At 38.9% G+C, this 19299-nt stretch overlaps 1 protein-coding gene across 1 annotated transcript in view; it reads right to left on the bottom strand.

Annotated features, from left to right (window-relative positions):
• Window positions 1-19299, bottom strand: part of INPP4B (inositol polyphosphate-4-phosphatase type II B) — a 257500-nt gene that overhangs the window by 138366 nt on the left and 99835 nt on the right. Inside the window, 2 exon segments of the mRNA XM_053940443.1 lie at window positions 16679-16795; window positions 18704-18822. Coding sequence (XP_053796418.1) covers window positions 16679-16795; window positions 18704-18822 — 236 coding nt within the window.

Below are 19299 nucleotides of genomic sequence, written 5' to 3' on the forward strand. Positions count from 1 at the left end.
TAAGGAGATTTCCTTGAGATGCAGTGGCAGGGATAATTTTATTTCAGGTTTTCACTGAATGCTACAGCAAAAGTTGTAGAAGCCTCATAATGAAATTTAAAAGGCAGAATCTGTAACAAATAAAACTGCAATGGGCTACAGAAGGAGTTATTATTATGGAAGATATGAATAACAGAAATATAAACGTATTAATTACAAGGCAATGCATTCAGTAGTAACAACCAGCACTTCCTTTATATACTGGAAGCATCTTAGTCCAGAAAACACAGTGGCAGAAAGAATTAAACATATCAGGAGTAAGCAGGCTTAGTATCAGGAATCAACAACTTTGAAAAAAAAATACAATTATGCTTTTCAGATACAACAGGAAATCTATTTCCTGTTTATCAGTGATATTGTGAACATTTGCCATTCACATTCAAGAAACAGGACTAAGGATACTGGTAAGAATGGAGAATGAAATTTAGGTAAGAAAACTGAAATAGTTGAAATTTATTTAGCATCAGAACACAACAGCTAAAAGGAGGTATGACTATTTAAACAAATGTGATGGTGTGTTAGCATCAAAGGAAAGGGAGATATTTAAATCAATGTTCCTCAGACTTTAAAACTAGGGCTGTTGTAAATTGGAGAAGGACAGTGGGCCGTCCAATTTAATGTTCTCACTGACGTTTCATAGAATCATAGAGCGGTTTGAGTTGAAAGGCACCTGAAAAATATCTCATTCCAACCCTCCCTGCCATGGAGGCCATGGGCAGGGACACTTTCCACAAGTCCAGGTTGCACAAACCCCATCCAACCTGGCCTTGAACACTTCCAGGGATGGGACATCCACAACTTCTCTAGGCAACCTATATCAGTGTCTCACCACCTTCACAAGGGAGAACTTATTCCTAATATCTAATCGAAACCTGCTGTCTTTCAGTGTGAAGCATTCCTCCTTGTCCTATCATTCCATGACCTTCCCTCTCCAGCTCTCTTGTAGGCACACCTGGAAGGTGCTGTAAGGCTACCCAGAGCCACATCTTCTGCCCAGCCCCAACTCTCTCAGCCTGTCTCCACAGGAAAGGTGTTCCGGCCCTCTCGTCATCTCCATGACCTCTTCTGGAACCACTCCAACAGGTGCTGGAACCCCGGAGCTGATGCAGCACTGCAGGTGGGCTCTCACCAGAGCAGAGGGGCAGAATCCCCTCCCTCCCCTGCTGTCCGTGGTGCTTTGGATGCAGCCCAGGACAAGTTTGGCTTTCTGGGCTGTGAGTGCTCATGGCTGGGTCATGACCAGCCTCTCCTCCACCAGCACCCCCAAGTCCTTCTGGGCAGGGTTGTTCTCAATTTGTTCACCACCCAGCCCATATTTTTGCCCTGATCCATGTGCACAAAAAAGACATTCTTAGCACACACTGATAAAATAGATAAAAGTCACTGCTTGAAGACTGAATAATACCAAAACAATTTAAACAATAGATCCCCCTTGTGTCTCAGCATAATTATCTCTCTTTCAGAAAAAGATCAATTTTCAACTTAACTGAATACTATCCTCTAAATAACCATATCTCCAAATGTAATTGAAAAATTGCAAATTCCCTTTGGGCTGTATTCTTCTTTAATTCTTTTGGGCACTCCATGACTGCTACTATGCTTGCACTGCCCTGGGGACTATGACTGCTATTCTGGACCAGAGCAGACATACTCAATTATGAAGCTGGCATAGTTTTTAACCACCTGGCCTGTGTACATCCAGTATTCAGTGAGACAGGTTCAAAGAACCTCAAATTCCTGTTTTGTCCTGAGGTGCATAAAAGAGCATTGACCTGCTTAAAATAGTTACAGTATTGCTGTGCTAATTACATACATGCATATAAGCACAGGATCAGTATTTTAGCCCCCACACAAACTTCCTCATTCCTCCTTCTTACCCTATTCTCCCGAATTACTTAAAATGAACAATAAAAAAACCCAAATAACCCTCAAACCAATAACAAAAAAACCCTACAAAACTAACACGGCCCAAGAACCTCTTCCAACCAAACCATCACACTCGAGCACCTAAAACCAACTGCTTTTAAAATTAATTTTAAAAATACTAATTATTACATATATTCACCTTGTGAGGTGAATATATGTAATAATAAGAGGTGCCTGTATCAAAATCTTCATATATTTCAGCCTTAAATTATTATATATTTAGCCTGAAGCCAATTTCTTTGCCAAAAAATTTCCCCAAGAGAATAGGAATTTTAGAAAGGACTTGCTGACAGAGCCGAAATTTCTCAAATGCATTATCATTGCTGTATTAAACACTTACTTTCCTTTCCTGTGGTCCTTTATAACAAAGATTTAGAAGTAAAAGATCACAGCCTTCATAGACTTTCTTGTGTAAGAACAGGAGTAATGAACACATATTCGTATCTCAGTTTAAGAGTTTTACTGCTAAGTTTTTCACTAAAAAAAGACAGAGATTGAAGCAAAATCTATTAATTTTTTTACTCCCTTTCTTTATTAAAATCCAAAAACCAAACCAAAACAAAAAAGTAAATAAAGATATCTGATACTGTAGCCTACATTCCAGCTTTTTCTTTTAAACATCCTGAAAAAACTACACCTCAAATAGTAGCACCTTTTTTAAGACTGCATTACTCTAAATACAGCTATACAAATTCCTCCCGCATAAATTGGAACTGCTCTATTAATATGTAGCAGACGTTCAATGCTATTCATTATTTCAGTGTAGACTGTTTTCTTCTTCCATAGGACTTTGTTAATATTGACTCTAGAAACAGCACACAGAAAAAAGAGCACTAAACAGCACATACTGCTCTTGGGTACAAACTCCAATCTTTACACCTAGCTTAGAAAATAGTCCACCTTACTGATCGGAAAACCAGAAGAAGGAGTAACAGATTAAAAGAGAAACAACTTAAGCTGCCTTCCAAAAAATGAATGTAGAAACTTTCATGTAAATACATGCACCTTTCAGAATTTTAGCCCTGTCTCCTGCAAATGCTATTGTTGCTGAGATACTAACCTATATTCCAGGCTGCAAGCAGCACCCTGCCCGCAGACTCCCTGCCAGCTCAAGCTCCAGGAATTATGCCATGTGGAAATTTTGACTCATCCAGCCAGCTAGACCTAGGAAGTTTAAAGCACTATCAAGCCAAGGATCTTGCTAGAAACAGTCCCTTTTCCCCCTAAAAGTATCTCCCAATCAAACAAAAAAAAAAAAAAAAAGAGAAAAACCTAATTCGGGGAAATCAAACACAGCAGGTGAACATTCTTGGAATTTTATTTGAAACATTTAAAGGCTGCTTTGTCTAATATCACCTTTTAAAACAGTTTAATTTTCATGGAAGACAAGAAAATGAAAGCATTTTAGAAATATGAGCCAAACCAAATGCCCCCATTAACCAATTCAGGAAGGTGAGGTGTTATTAGAGGTGAATGGCCTTACAGTACCAGGAGAGGCTAACTTAAAGTGATCACCTGCTTAAAATAACTGCTAATAGCAGTGCAGTATTATTACATTAGTTTAATGGTAATGACAATGTTTCCTTCTTTGGAAAAGCCAGCTTAAATATTTCATTGAAAAATTAAATTACTTTAATAAAGTATTCAAGACTTTTTCTCATATTTTGCAGGACTAATCCTGAACAAGACAAGAACACATCACTTAAATGAGAAACCACAAATAAAATGAAATAAAGTACTTGAAATTACTATTTTGGTGTAGGCAAGCACACTAGGCAATTTGGTATTCTCTGAACATGTTTTTAAGATATCAAGAAATACACTTGCAAAACTCACCATATTGCACTTGCTAGTAATATCAGCATACATTGGTTGCATTTTTCAAGAATAATGAAACACACACTTTACTTGCAGTTGGTTTAGTTACTAAAGCTCTAAGTTCCATGGTTATAGAATTTGAAACTGAATTTTTTTCCCTAACCTCAACATCACAAAGAATTTGTTATACCCAATGTTACAATACTGGCAACCGTGGAAGAAAATGACAGTAACAGCTTCACTTAACCTCCTGGCCCAGAAAACACGAGTGAGAAGGTACACACTACAATCACACGAGCTGCAGGCATGCAATGTAATTACATGAGCTTTGGATTAGCAAAGCAACTGTAGGGGAACCTGTGGTCTCCTTCATTTTACCTGAGCTCTGAGTTTACTTACCTCACACAACACCTGAGTCTTTGCAATATTAATATTTTAGCTAATTCTGTATTTTTCACTACAAACACAAAGGCAGAGATGTGTCATCTTAAGGCTCTGCAGTATTGATGGTTATGTCTCCAGTAACTCCTTCCAATGCCTTACATATATCAGAACTCTTTCCAATGGCAAATATCAGAGGAATTAAGACTTGAAGCCCATTTCAGAGATCCAGCTCTATTTGTAGGCAAACAAACCCAGCTCTACTTGAATGCAAACCAGAGACAGAATGGTGTGGGCTATTTAACTCAACATAACAAGGGTTGACCATATCTTCCAATTCAACCTCTTTCTCTCCAAATATGGATTTCCCTAGGACATTCTTCCTATCACATCCCTACTAATTATTATTCCACTTGGCCAGCTGCTCCCTATCCCCCACTCATCACATGACAAAGTCAAATTTTAGCAGTCAAGGAACAGAACAGCCAAAAAAGTATTTTAGCGTGGTGAGACATCTAAGAGAGCAATGATGGGTCTACTTTGCTAGGCACTATTAGATTGGTCCTCTAGATCATGTTTAGGCCCTTAAGATTTTTCCTGTCATCTGCCTTCCACTCTGCACTTTGTGTTGGGATGTTGGCCAGACACTCACCACATTTCTCCTCCCCGGTCTGGGTATCGGTAGAGAAGGACTACAGGATGTTACAGCAAAGCATATCTTCTCCCCACTTCAGAGGTTGCCTTAGAAGCTCATTTTCAACATAAATTTTGCTTAATTCCAAGTTAAATCCTTGTCCTCTCATCACTTGGTGGGGAAAAGGGTAAAGGAAAACATCTGCACACTCCCAAACCACATGCATTTATTTTTATTACCTCTAATTTAGAAGTCACAATCAATGTTAAAAACACCTGCAAATACATGTTTGCTTTTCTTTATAGAATAAAGAAAATAGATTATAGGCTATAAAATAAAACTTTGCCTTTTATCTGTAATAAAGCTGTGCACCTTGTAGAAAATCTGATTTTTTTTTTCTCATTCCCATATTAAACAAGTTGCCATCATTATATAAAAATACTTATTGTATCTGGTTTCAGACAACCAGTGCTACCTCAGTTATGGAAAGTATCCAGCAACCAGGATACAAAAAACCTAGTCTTAAACAGACAGGGTCCACAGTGCTGAATTCCCAAAGTCAGGACCAACCAACCAATTCCATTTTAATTGACTGTGAAGCATGATGCTGTGGCAGGTTAACTTACAGCATCTCAATAAATTGTTATGGATGACAGCCACTCACTAAAGAAGCAAAGAATTTATTGCCCGTTCCATTTTTAATAATTCAAAGACATCAATAATTATGACCTAATCAAAAGAAATGTCTGAGCTATGCAGTCTCAAAAGATTCACTGTGATTATGTCACAGGTGCAAATATAGTAAATATAAATTTCCTGACAATTTCTCTTAAAGAAGAGATTGACAATCCAGAATATTTTATGTTACTTGAGCTAGGTGCTCAGATCATAGAAAGAATTAATTACTCTTCTAAACAATCTGAATTTGCAGCTTTTTCCTGTGTAAAGTACTTATAGTCACTAGTAGTTCAGTGACTACATCCAATTTGTCTTAAATAAAAGTGAAAAAAATCCAGGTAACTTTAAAAGCAGCTTCATCTAAGAGTTTCAGAAACATCAAATAAACAGCATGGTCCATGCTGAGCATACAGAACAGGCTGCACACCTAGCAGGGAAACCAAACTGCAAATCTGGAAAAAAATGAACAGTCAGGAAAAGGGGGAAACAAACCAAAACCAAGGCAAATAATTCTTTGCTTTTTCAAACTACCTAACACCCCTTCACTTCTTACTGCTGTCTCTTCAACTCCTTCAATAGATAGCTCATGGATTTTGAGGAACATTATCTCAGATGTTAAGAATACCAGTATCCTATTCCTGTGGAGTTTAAATGCAACTGGAGTCAAAAAGCTTTTTGTCTTCATACTGAATGTACTGCTCATTATGAGGTTTCACCTGCCTGAAAACAGACATGAAAACTTTAGGCCCTGTGGTCCCTCCTGCAGGAGCCTTTTCCAGGGGCCAGCGAGTTACTGCCTGAGGAACATTAAGAAAGTAGTAAAGGAATGCATCCCCGCTCTACTATCAAATACTCTGTATGGGGCTAATTCTATGTCCAAACAGGTTTATTCACCAGGAGAGGACTGCAAGCTGGTAATGCCAAGGTTGTCTTAATGGGCAATGAAACTTTGGACATGACTCTCACAGAGTATTGTGTGTACACAGGAAAAAGTCTCTCAGGAAGCCTCTCAGTGAAATTGGGTATAGGCATACTATAATAAAGTACATGGACAGTCTTCTGTCATACCCAAGCCTGAAAGCCATTTGGACCCAGCTAATTATTCAGAAATTTCCCTGTCTCACAGGGGTGATGTTATTTCAGAACAGGGTAGCGATAATTGGGCAGTAACCGTCCAGAGCTTCCGCATTCAGAAATAATTTCTTTAGCAAGAGCCTAGCAATTACTTCTTTTTGAAAAGCTGCCAGGTTATTCCCCAGGAACAGAGGCAGTGAGAATCTACAGCTATAACAAATCAAGGACCTCCGTGTTCGATTTCGCTGAGGCAGTTGTGTGTCAAAATCCAAGCCTTCCAAGCATCTCAAAAACATACTAACTGCTGCCTTCTACAGGAAAAAAAATCACATCAGTCCCCCACGACACAGATTTTCTGTTCAGAAGCAAACAACCCTGTCTGAAGGGTTCTCAAAAGAGAAATTATTTTCTCCCAACACAAACTTATGGATCTGCATTTTAAGACAAAACATGCCTACATACAACTACTCACAGTGCAGACGCTGTTGCAATGAAAGGAAATAGCTTGTAACTCTCAATGCACTTCTAATACACCCAGTAAAACTGCTGAAGAGTAAAGTAGGGAAAACAAAACTGAAGCGCTGTGATACAATGCTGCCTTCAACTGCTGCTGACAGATATTGATGGAAATGGTAGAGAAAAATTTCTAAGACAGTTACACCTGCACAATTTTGTGCTAAAAGACCCAGACTTCTACCCACAGAGTTATTTTCTTTCTTTCACTAAAAATACAGCGACAAATGCCCATGGTCTTACCTTAGAACCAAAAACCTGAGCAAAGTAGACAACCATATGTAACAGTGAGATGCATGAAGTAAGAAGACTTCAGATTCCACCAGAAAGGGTTGTCAAGTCAGATATCGAGTCAGACTAACATAACATACACACACTCAAAACCTTCCTTTTACCTCACAAGAATACATATGCTAGAAATTATGCAAATGTTCTACTTCTTTACTATTCCTGACATGTGTATGACAACATGTCTGCTTATCAACTTGCAGACAAAATCCATTTCTCTATTTCCTCTCCAGTGAGAGGCCTCTGAATTTCACTTGAAGGTGGCTCTGGTGTTTTACAGTCAAAGCTGATAGAACAGTCTTTGCTAATAGTCATCCTTGTTTTCTGCTCTGAGATACCTTGATAGGTTTATGAGCCATTACACTGGTTATGCCTTAAATGCTGTGCCTTACTGAAATATGCTGAAGCCTGGAGGGAAAGAAACCTGGCTGGGGTAGAAAAACCCAGTAAAATAGAAAGAAACTCATACTGTTCCCTACTCTGAACTGCAGCAGGGGAAAAAAAAAAAAAAAAAAAAACACCAAAAAGAAAAGAAAAATGAAATCCTGTTTGACACTAGTGAGACTGTGTATACAGCAAAGGATTTAAGGATGATAAGGCTGCAAGAATAAACATCAACAGCTGCATGGTACTATAAAAGTATTCAACTATTCTTGCTTTAAAAATACCACGATTGTAATGAGAAGAACTCAGGGGGGGTGGGGGAGGGCAGAGGGGAGGGGGAACAAAATGCACTAAGTTCTCATCACTGCAGAATGGTGGGAAAAAAACCAACAAAAAGAATAAATAGAAACATAACTAATGTCACTGTGTCAGTGAGTCCTTGGTTATAATCCATGATCTCACCTAAATGTAATAAATTCGAGGCGAGGGAAGTCAGTTTACTCCTTAGTGAAAGGACATCTCAGACACCACAAAGTGCCAGAACACTACAATGCAGCTGATGCTCTGTTGAATGCAGTAACTGCTTTGTACACTGAAACCTTGGCTCCACAATTGTTGCTGTTAAGAGTGTTCATCCACATTTATGCTGCTGAGATTTTGAGAGGACCACATGCACTAAATTTTGACCACGCTACAAGGCTGCATTTTTCCTTTGTTCTCTTGGCTTTCTGGCCATCTCTATGCAAGCTGCAAACGGATCCTTAAAGCAAATGTATGCCAGAAGGCAGGGATTTTTGCCCTCCCTTTGTGATCACACAATCCATGATGAACAGGACAAAACAAAGAACAGATCAACACAAAATCCTCATTTCTGGCATGAAGAAAGCCAAGCACGGAGAATTTCAGCCACATGGGAATTTGGTTCTGTAAAATGCTGCATAATGATTACATAAAGAGGCTTTGATTACTGTAAAATTCAATGATACATGCACTTCTAACAGCATTGGAAATCCTAAATGATTACACAAACCTTTCATGTTTATTCATCAAATATTTAAAATACAGCATAATACAAAACATTTAACTAGTTTGCTTTGAGAGCAATTTACTATGCTCTTCTAGCAAAAAGTTGCTCAAGAAGATAAAGTCTCACATTACATCCAGTGCATATGTTTCTAATGTAATTTTTTAATAGAATTATTTGCTCAGCTTTAGTTTTTAAGTACAAACCTTCAAATGTAAACATTTACTGGTACAAGCATGGCTATAACTGTAAAAGACACTTTTGTGAGGCACATGGTAGAGGAAGAAAAATCTGTTCTAACAGATTGAATTTGCTGTTTTCAATTTCACAGAACACACACCTCAAAACCTCAAAAGAAAAAATCTGTCTCCAACCTCTGAGTGCCTGCTTTCGTAACACAAAAGCAAGAGCAGACTTACCACCGCTCCATACACCTTTCTTTTCGTATTTTCAATCCTGATTGGATGCTTTGCTTTGTTTTACATCAATCTCTACAAAGGGTGTATAATCCACCAATGTCTACAAACCCTTCTGAAGGACTAAGCAAGGAAGGAGATGTGATGGGGCAGCCCCGTGAATTAGGGAGGGCTCTGATTATCTAGAGCTTAATGATGGTTACTACAGGGTAAAGTGTTTACAGGAAAGGATCAGGGAGAAGGGCAGCAAGACAGACAGACCACCCAACCAGGATGAAGAGGTGGGTTGGGAGAAGTCACACTATCAGTAGTCCTCCTTCTCATGGTAGGACTTCAACTTACCAGATATCTGCAAGAAATTCAACCCAGCAGAGAGGAAAGGGTCCAGGAGGTTCCTAGAATGTGGGGAAGAGGCATTCCTGACACAGCTGGTGAGTGAGCCAACCAGGGAGGGCACCTCACTGGATCTTTTTTTTGTGAACAGAGGAGGACCAGTGGGTGATGTGTTGGCTGGGGGCTGCCTTGTGCACAGTGATCACAAAACAATGAGTTTTCAAGTCTCAGAAAAGGAAAGGGAGTCAGCAGAACAGCCAGTTTGGACTTTCAGAGGGCAAGGTTTGGCCCGTTTAGGAACGTGGTTACCAGAGTCCCTTGGGTGGCAGTCCTGAGGAGCAAAAGGGTCCAGAAAGGATGGCTATTCCTCATGAAATCTTAAAGACACAGGAGCAGGCCTCCCCCCATGCCAAAAGACCTGCTGGTGGGGAAGAAGAATGGGCTGGATGAGCAAAGAGCTTTGGCTGGAACTCAAGGAGAAAATGGAAGTTTGTGGTCCTTGGAAGAAAGGGAAAGCAATGCAGGAGGACTACAAGGATTCCATTAGCTTATACAGGGATAAAATTAGAAAGACTGAAGGCTAGCTGGAATTTCATTTGGCGTCTGCCATAAAAGACAGTAACAAATGTTTCTATAAATACATTAGCTACAAAAGGAGGACTAAGGAGAACCTCATCTTTAATGCATGCAGAAGCACACAGAGACAAAGGATGAGGAAAAGGCTGAGGTACTTACAATGCCTTCTTTGCCCCAGACCTTAATAGCAAGACCAGCTGTTGTCTGGGTACCCACGCATCTGAGCTGGAAGAACTGACCAATAAATTAAAAACTGTCAATAAATAAAAAATCACCAGTGAGAACAAACAAATCCTTGAAGTGACTCAAACATGTACATTTAGCACAAGGAAATCCTTCACCCCTGCAGTGCCTGGGCTCCCCATGAGGGCTTCAGTACCCAGCCTGCTGGCAGCACCAGCCATCCATCCATCCCTCCTGAGGAGCAGCTTCCTCTAGTGCCTTGTCCAGGGGGTGTCAGCATCAAAGGCACTGGGAGCGAAAGCAGATCAACCCTCTGAAAGGACAGAAGCATATTCTATCACTTGAGGGCATGTCTTCACAGCCAGGTTGCTCCACACTGACTACAGAAACACTGTGCTGTGCTCTGTTTCCTCTATTTACTGCAGCATAAATATTTCAGAGGAAAACATCTCAGCCTTCCATACAAGGCACTTGCCCCCTGAACACTAAAAGTCATCATTAGAAATGACAGGGCAGTGCAAAAGCCACCTTGGATTTGTTTGACTGTTCTGATGTGCTCTGTGCTGGTCTAGTGAGAGGCAGAGCAATGAAGGATATACAAGAATTATATATTTGCAAGCTTTTTAGGCAGCGCTACAGAAACCGCAACAATCGTGCCTATGTTACTGAAATCCCTAGCTGATTAAAATAAAATTAACGGGAAAATGTTATCCTTTACTAATTTGTTCCTTTCTTTCTAAGCAATTTTCAAGGCAACCCTTTAAACTTTTAGAGAATACCATTGGTCTCATTGCTAGGTACCTTTACAAATCTTTTCCCAAATGTCAGCTCTTAGAACAAACCTTTGCCTGATGTGAGGCAGCAATAGCATTTGATTGGCAGAGGAGGTTGAAAAGGAAAAGAAAATGGAAAATTGAGGAACAGTAGGTTACAACTTTCCCTGAAGATACAGCAATAGGGAGGAGTTTGCCTCAATAAGAAAAGAAAAAAAGTAATAAAAGGGTAGGAGAAAAAGTAGCAGATAGTTTCAAAGGGAGCAAGATTTTTGCAAAGCCAAATCCTCCCACTAAATTTTCAAGGGTGAGGTGCAAAGAACAGTAAGTCTACAAACGGACTTACCTGTAACTTTACCAGTCTTGACACTTATCCTCAATTCTCTTACAGACAGACTAGGATATATGAAACCTATTTGTACCCTCAGCCACTTCAAAGAAAGAATTTCTATCAATATAAACCCAAAGGAAAGTAGTAAACTCAAAGCATAAGCCCAAAGTAGTTTGAATTTCCCTTTTTGCATCCAAGACTTTTAAAAAATACAGAGACTGGCTGACAATAATACTTCAGGTGGATTCAACATGCAGGTGCCTCAAAGAATCAAAAAACAATCCTCTCCTGTTCCTAATAATGATGTTTAATAAGAACATCTATCCTGATGCAAAAGGAAAACTAAACCTACCATCAAATATATATTTATGAAAAAAATAGATTATTTTTAAGAGAAACATGAACATTTAAAGCTTTAGTGCAAGTGTTTCTGTGGGTAGGACTGTAGTAGTCTAGAGCACTGCTCTATTATGGAGAATGAGATAATAGGAGTTTCTAATCTAAGGCAATATTTCTCTGTGAATCCTGCAGAGACGGCAGTGAACAGAACTGACAAAGGGAAGACTTAAGTGCTCTTTGTCTTTAAACAAAGCATAGCACTTTGCTTCAGTTTTTGAAGAGAAACTGTTTTGGTGTTTTTAGTATTCACAGGAGTGAGGGACTGAGTGCACTCTGGTGCAGGCAGAGAACAGGAAGGCGAGGTACGAGATTCCACATTCATCTCTGCTAATGCATTTTACACACCGCTCTGCAGCGCTCCTAATGTTCCAGCCCTGTGTCTCTTCAGCAGAGATGGCAAAGCACCAAAGACCAAACTGCATGATGGTGGTGGTGTGACAGGGATCAATGCCCATGAGAGAACAGGGAACGCTGTCGCTTCAGGTTTGGCTTCACAGCTTAACTCAAAATGCCTCTGTCGTGATTGATAGACTTCATTTTCCACTCACCCCAGTGGGACTCAGTTTTAACAGGGACACTTGCAAAATCAAGAAACACACAAAGCAAAACCTTTTGCAAAATTTCATTCCTGGTGAACAGGTTTAATAGTAGATTCAAACCCCAAGAGTTAAAAGACATATAATTTAAAGCCTAAGTAATCTAAAATTGCCACTTTACGACATATGTTCCCATATCCAAAACAGAACTTCTAGCCCTACTACTTCTAAAATTATCAAATTAATCTGATTTTATTCTCAGTGATTAAGATGAAATTTGAGAAGTAAAAAAAGGAAGACCAGATTGTCAAATGTGTAATATTTTAACAGCCTTTTATACATCCAGCTTCTCCTTGCTCTCAGGAGATAACATTGGAGTGGCTGTGTGTAACTTTCAGTATCGCACTTGAATTCCAGTAGTACTATCCATCCAAAGGAGATTATCTTTGAAGGGGTGATAAGATACAGAAGGTTCCCAGCAGGTACAGAAAATTGCTCCTGCCTCTGCTCCCAGCTCTTGTCCATGTGTGAAAAAGAGGTGGCCCAACTCACTGGGTATGAGGCTCACAACTCTTGCTGCAGGACACACATATTTCAAACACAGAACAACGACTTCTGCCTCCCAGATTAGGCAGGAGACTCCTTTCAGTGTAACAAAAAATCATCAGCTTTGTATTCTCTGTGGCTCTGTCACGTAGCAGTGGTACCTGAGTTGTGCTATGCAGTATTGTCCCAGAGAATGAACCCAGCTTCAGCTCTAAAACTTGCTAGACCAAACTGGGCTAACCTGCGTGCCCGTAAGAAAGGTAAGAACAGCATGCTTGTGCAAAAGTGGGACAGAGGTAATTTTTCAACAGCTTAGAAGCCTATAATTCTGATCTTATTAGACAATGACAAAGAACAGGTACAGCTCCACATTACAACAAAACCAACTTTATAAAATCCTAAAGGAAGTGTAGCTCAAGCCAGCAAAACATAAATTGCTCATGGCAATATAAGAAGAAAAATCTTTGTGATGTAGAAACAGATGTCAGTACACATTTTTCGTAATATGGCATTACCCACCGATCTGTGTGCGTGGCTTCACTGGATATATTTAAAGGAAGTTTCAAAAGCATTTCAACTGCTTTATTCTAAGTATATCAAAGTAAAGTGGGAATACCATAGACTTTCTTAAAAGTTTCTATTTACATGAAAACTTACAGTAACTAATCACTTAGAAAGACTAGTCAAAACAAACAAAAACCTCCATTTCATTAAACTAAAAAGCCTAAATTACAGAAAATCTGACTCAGCCAAGATATAAGTATGATCAACATCAGACAGAGATGCATAAAAAGTGAAAAGTGCAGTCAGAACATTCAGTGTGTCAAGCACAGTGAATGTGATCCCAGCTGCACAGTATTTCAATATAATTAAACCACACTTCTTACAGAATGTAAGTTAAATGACAGGCAAGAGTGAAGTAACTAAAAGCTTTCTGGTACAGGAATACTAGCACTGAAAGGTTATTTTCAAGATTTTTTTTAAAAGAGCAGGCCAAAAATAAATTCTGGTTGTTTCTCAGTGAGGAGCATCCTCTTTCACTTTAATATTATCACCTGTGTGCACAATTCAAGAAGTATTTAGTTAGTTTTGTATTACAGTAAAAATCCAGCAGGTTTGAAAATGAGAGCTAATTCTCTTGTATAGTCAGAGTCAGGTTTACCAAAACTCAAGAAAATGCTTTACCCTGTGATGTACTCACTGCCCTTTCCCCGCCTTATCTACAGTCTTCTATTTGTTGCAGTAAAATCCTGCTGAGTTTAATTAATGTACAGAATTCACTTCTTACAGTTGCAACAAGAGAAATAAGAAAACTTAAAGTATATATTTGTGACAAGGGATAGTAGCTACTTTGAGCTTATTAACTGAGGCAAGCAGTAGCACAGCCCCGATGCTATGGGAATTGTGACTGTAACGCAATTTCTGCAAAATATCTCACAGTCAAATCCAAGGTTTATTTCTCCCATAACTGCCCAATTATGTGAGCTGGTATCTGCTCTGGAGCACAGCCTAGAAGAGCAGGGCATGCCTAGCAGGCCTGGATTCCCCTCCACCCCCAACTGGATTACCTGTCTGTTTGGAGGAATGGTGGGACTACATTTGGCAGCCATAATATGTGGCAGCACTTTTTGAGGAACAAGAAAGCCAGCTCTGCTCTAGACTGGAGAACCAGAGCTGTGACACCACAGCAGTTGGAGCAGTTTTACTGCCAAAGGGACATATCCAATTTCTTGGGTGGTGAAGCAAGCATGGAGGTCTGTGCTGTTGCAGCTATGCTGGTAATGATATCAAATTATAGCTCATTTCAACCTGAATTTTATGAGCCTACATAAAAATCTGGACTTGAAAAAAAGTCACCCAAACTAACAGAAAGTGAGATGGTTTCTAATTAATTACAGGTAAGAAAGTCAAGTTTTATCGTGACTGAGATTTTAGGATGTAAACAGAAGTCCAAATATTGCCACAGATGAAGTTGCAACCAGGGTAGCCTGGGGTCATTCACATACACTGCAGCTCATCTTGATTTAAATCTTACATCTTATTTAATTTTTTCTTGCCTACACCCAGCTTTAAAATGGCTGAGTAGCAAAAAATGCTAAATGTATGTAAACCGGAGATGTGATTAATATTTTCCCCCACAAAAAGATACTGCAGTACAGATCTAGAATGTTTCACATAGCAACAATATAAATGCTATGACAAAAGAGAAAGGTATTCTCTCATGATTTACAAGCTACATCAATGGGATTCCCTGGGAGAGACTCTAGTCCTGTCCTACAGTTGTAAGGAACAGTTACAGAAAGTTCTTACAGGTTTGCAAAAAGCTTATCAAATCATATTAGTCCTCTAGGGTAGATCTTCTCTTTCATAAGTGGCAGTAGAGGAGCCTGGAGCTAGAAAAGCAGTAGTATGGGGAAAAGTACTATGAACCCAGTTCACTTTTATCACTTACAGATAGGATATTATTTTCCAGCATCTGTCAGTCAGAATGAAACTGGAAAGGAAGGACAAAGTCCAACTCCACTCACTCAATGCCTGTTACCTGTCCACAGGTGACAACTCTATTGAATAAACAGCAGATCCCATTTTAAGCCCCTGTAGTCTAATCCAATGCCAAATTTAAAATATATACAATATAAAATGCACGTAATAACCTTCCCTGGTTATTCTTAAATAGAGAAAAAATTCAGATTCTATGCTTAAAATACTCCACACATTCCCATGAAAGAGCACAGTGAGGGGACAGAACCAACCTGCTGGCTCACAAAGTTTGAAAATTTAAACAAATAGATCAATAATTTTCTACCTGAAAAAAAATTACAAGTTCTCAAAACATAGAACGTTACTTTTGTAAGTGGTTCAAAGACAGTCTCAAGCTTTAAATCATGCCTTTAATTTCCTTCATATAGATAATGAACACATATACAGTCAGGACATAAGCTTGCACTTGCTTTAATCATGCTGGATGCCAACTACAGATACGCAAAGAGCAATTCAGTTAATTAAATACAGGTGTCAAAGGCCATTTTTGATGTCTAAGAGCAAACTATCACCTGGATCCCAGCTGCCACAGAAGAAAAAAACACACCTCCCATAGGTCCTGTGATGACATCTAGCTCTGTCCTAGGCTAAGACAAAGGCTTAGCCTTTGTCTAAGGCTGTCTTAGATTACCTGGAACATATAAAATAGTACTCAAGCTCTTTATTTTGCAGTTAAATCACTCAGATTGTCCCACTGACCTCCATAAATCAGCTCAAGTGAGTAACTTCCAAGAATAAAAAGCTGACTCGGTATTCAAGAATGTACAACACCAGCACCCCAAATGATTCACCTTTAGCTGTGACACTGTAGAGCTTGGACTGCTACAAATCAATAACAGAAGCAGCAACAGAAAAGCTGCAGGTATCACCACACAAGAGATTAAAATATGAGTAGCTCTCTCCCAAGTTACAGGCTCTACTGTCATTCTGGTTTGTGCATATAAGTAAAATATTATCACCTGAAAAATTATTGACAGTGGTGCTATCCCAGTCTATTCTATGTGTTCTCTGCCCTCAAAAAGCACACCAGAGCAATCTTTTATTTGCCAGGAATACCTGTGCTGACTCATGTAACCAGTTAAAAAGCCCATAGCAAATTGCCCATCTCGAGTGCATGGCTCTCTATTCTTTAATATATCAACAACAGATAAAGTAGATTTTAGGCACAAGAGAACAACAAAACCAATTTTACATCAACCAGTTTGCTAATGAGAGCCGAAGAACAACACAGCAAGAAACTTATTCCTCAGTAAGATCTGTGCAAGGAATGAAGCAAAGCACTTACCGTGTCTTGGGATTTATCTTTGACATCATAGACTGTTAGTTTTATTTTTGTTTCCTCATAGATGGGGTAGTCCGGTGGGAAGGTCACACCAGTCAAAAACAGTGGATCTTTTGTACCCTGTGCAACATGAGTAAACACTCAGTAAGGTAACAGCTGAGCAATGTGAGGGATGTCACTCTGGAGGTACAGAAACCCAAAAGGTGCCAGCTGTCTACAGCAGAGAGATGGAAACGGCTCAGCTTCATTACTCAACCAACAAGAAAAAACAAACAGCCTTACAACTTTATCAGGAAAACTAAAAACAAACAAGCAAAAACCAAACAAAACCACAACAACTTCCTGGAAAGTTTTTTTTTTTTTTTAACTGGAAAGGATATGAAGTGCTTCTGAAGCAGAGCCTAGTATAATGTTTTTAAACAGCTCAGCCAGTATCAGGTTCTGGAATACAACCTATAATAACCAAACCCTTTCTTACTCCCACGACACTTTTTAAAAGTACCACAATTTAATCTTCATTTAAATGAACTAAAGATTTAACTTGCACACACACATATAAAAAAGAGTAATCTTCATTAAACCACAATACTAAGTGTATAGAAATGCTACAGACTCTCGGTATTACATTAAGGATATTGATTTTTGGAGAGGGGAATGAAATACTCCTCTTTAGGCAGTACTGCAATAAAATAACATTCCTGTGCTTTGAAACATTATGGTTACCCTTAAAAGCTGCACACAGAAGTAACTATATCATAGCTAAAGATATACAATTAAATGAATCATACAAAATGTTGTTTATAATTTCTTAATGTTTAATTACACTTAAATTCCAAAGATTACCAGGCATGTATCCTAAAATTTTCCATTAAGTAATAAAATAAAAGGAATGTGTATGACAAAGGTAATTTATCTTGTGGATTAACTTTCTGTGCCCCTGCCTTCCCCTCCACCAAAGCTTGACTACAAAGCCGAGTAAACCATGACAAAACAAATTCAGGGATTTATTGAGGTCTAGGATTGATTGCATCCTTTTGATGCATTAGGAAATGCATCAACTTCTATTTAAAAAAATATATGTTTAGTTATCTACTCATCTTTTGCACAACATCATTCCAGACAGTCTGCAATGAGACATCCTGATCAGATACAAGATATTTGAATTAAGCAGTTTCAGGATGGTTGAGGGCTGAAACCATAATAATTTAATTAGTAGCTGGTTGAAAGTAATCAAACAAAGAGCTCATTAAATATTCTCATTGTATTTAACAGTAAAAACAAGTCTCTGGTGAAATCATGTGTGTGTTTACAACAAGACTTCCCTGCTCTTAATGGATCTCTCCGGTAAGTTAAGCAAGTTACACCTACATTGCTCACCCTTCATTTTCTCTGAACCATTTCTGCTGTTTCTGACACCAATGCTTACAGGGCAAAGTGAGGACTAGCAAAGCAGCCTCAGACAACTTTTGTTAACTTTTTAATGTACGATGCAAATTACTAAGGATTTTCTATAAAGTCATAGACATTACATACACACATTTCTTTCCCTAATTATAGATCTAGGGTAATATTTTTCAAATTGCAAAAGCATCAACTCTCTAATAGAAAAAAGAGAACAAAAAACAAATAGGATAACAGACCACATAATACACCTATGTTTTTCTGCATTTAGAAATGCTTTCCAAATGCTTTCGCTATACTCTTAATTAAGTTTTATTTTGCCTTGGCTTGTCCCTTCAGGAGAGCAACTATTCCCTGTTTCATTCCAAACCTGCGTCTGGAGAATTGGAATATTCTCCATGCCTCTACTTGGAACAACAGAGCTTTCATGAAAAGCCAAGTTAATTTCTGTTTATCCTGGTTAAATGCCAAGAACTACAGCACACTTAGGTATGCTTTACTAACTGCAAAAGTGTGCTTGTCTTACCTAAGACTGTGCGCTAACTTGTTTTATTCCTAATTCACTTTTTAAGGAAGAAATTATCAATCAAATAATCAACATGTTAATTGAACAAGAAAGACTCTCACCTCCACGATTTCAGTGCTCGAATACCGCGTCAAAATGTGCTCTGCTGGATGCACCACTGAGACTTGGATAAACGTATTCAGCTTCCGATCACGGGTAGCAGCCACTAGATCCTTGCATGCTGGAGACAGTGCAAAATAAAAATAAAATACTCAAAAGCAAACTCCAGGAAAATGCTGTCACAGGCACAGGACAAAGCAGACCACGCTCCAGCTCCAGATTAAATCTCCAGAGACAAGTCGATTTAACAGAGGAAGTCCCTTGGAAGTAACCTACAGAAATAGGAAGTCACATGCCACAGAACTGAGCTGAGATCTCGTTTCCACTAAAAATACTTGCAGCTTCTGCAAAGCTCCCTGCCAGAGGCTCATCAGCCCCAGTCCATGAGTGTGCGTGCGCATACGCTGCAATAGTAGTTAATTTTACGTAAGTACTCACTTAATTTGCCCACAAAATCTCTTTTAGCAGCCTTATTGCATCCTCTCTTGTCTGACAATTTCCCCAGTTACACAACCATTTCAAACACATTCTAAAACAGCTAATTGCTATCAGTAGTTAAGCTGGTTTATGTCATTTGTTACTACTTGTGAACTTAGCA

Source organism: Vidua chalybeata, chromosome 4 (genome assembly GCF_026979565.1).
Source record: "Vidua chalybeata isolate OUT-0048 chromosome 4, bVidCha1 merged haplotype, whole genome shotgun sequence".
Lineage (NCBI taxonomy): Eukaryota > Metazoa > Chordata > Aves > Passeriformes > Viduidae > Vidua > Vidua chalybeata.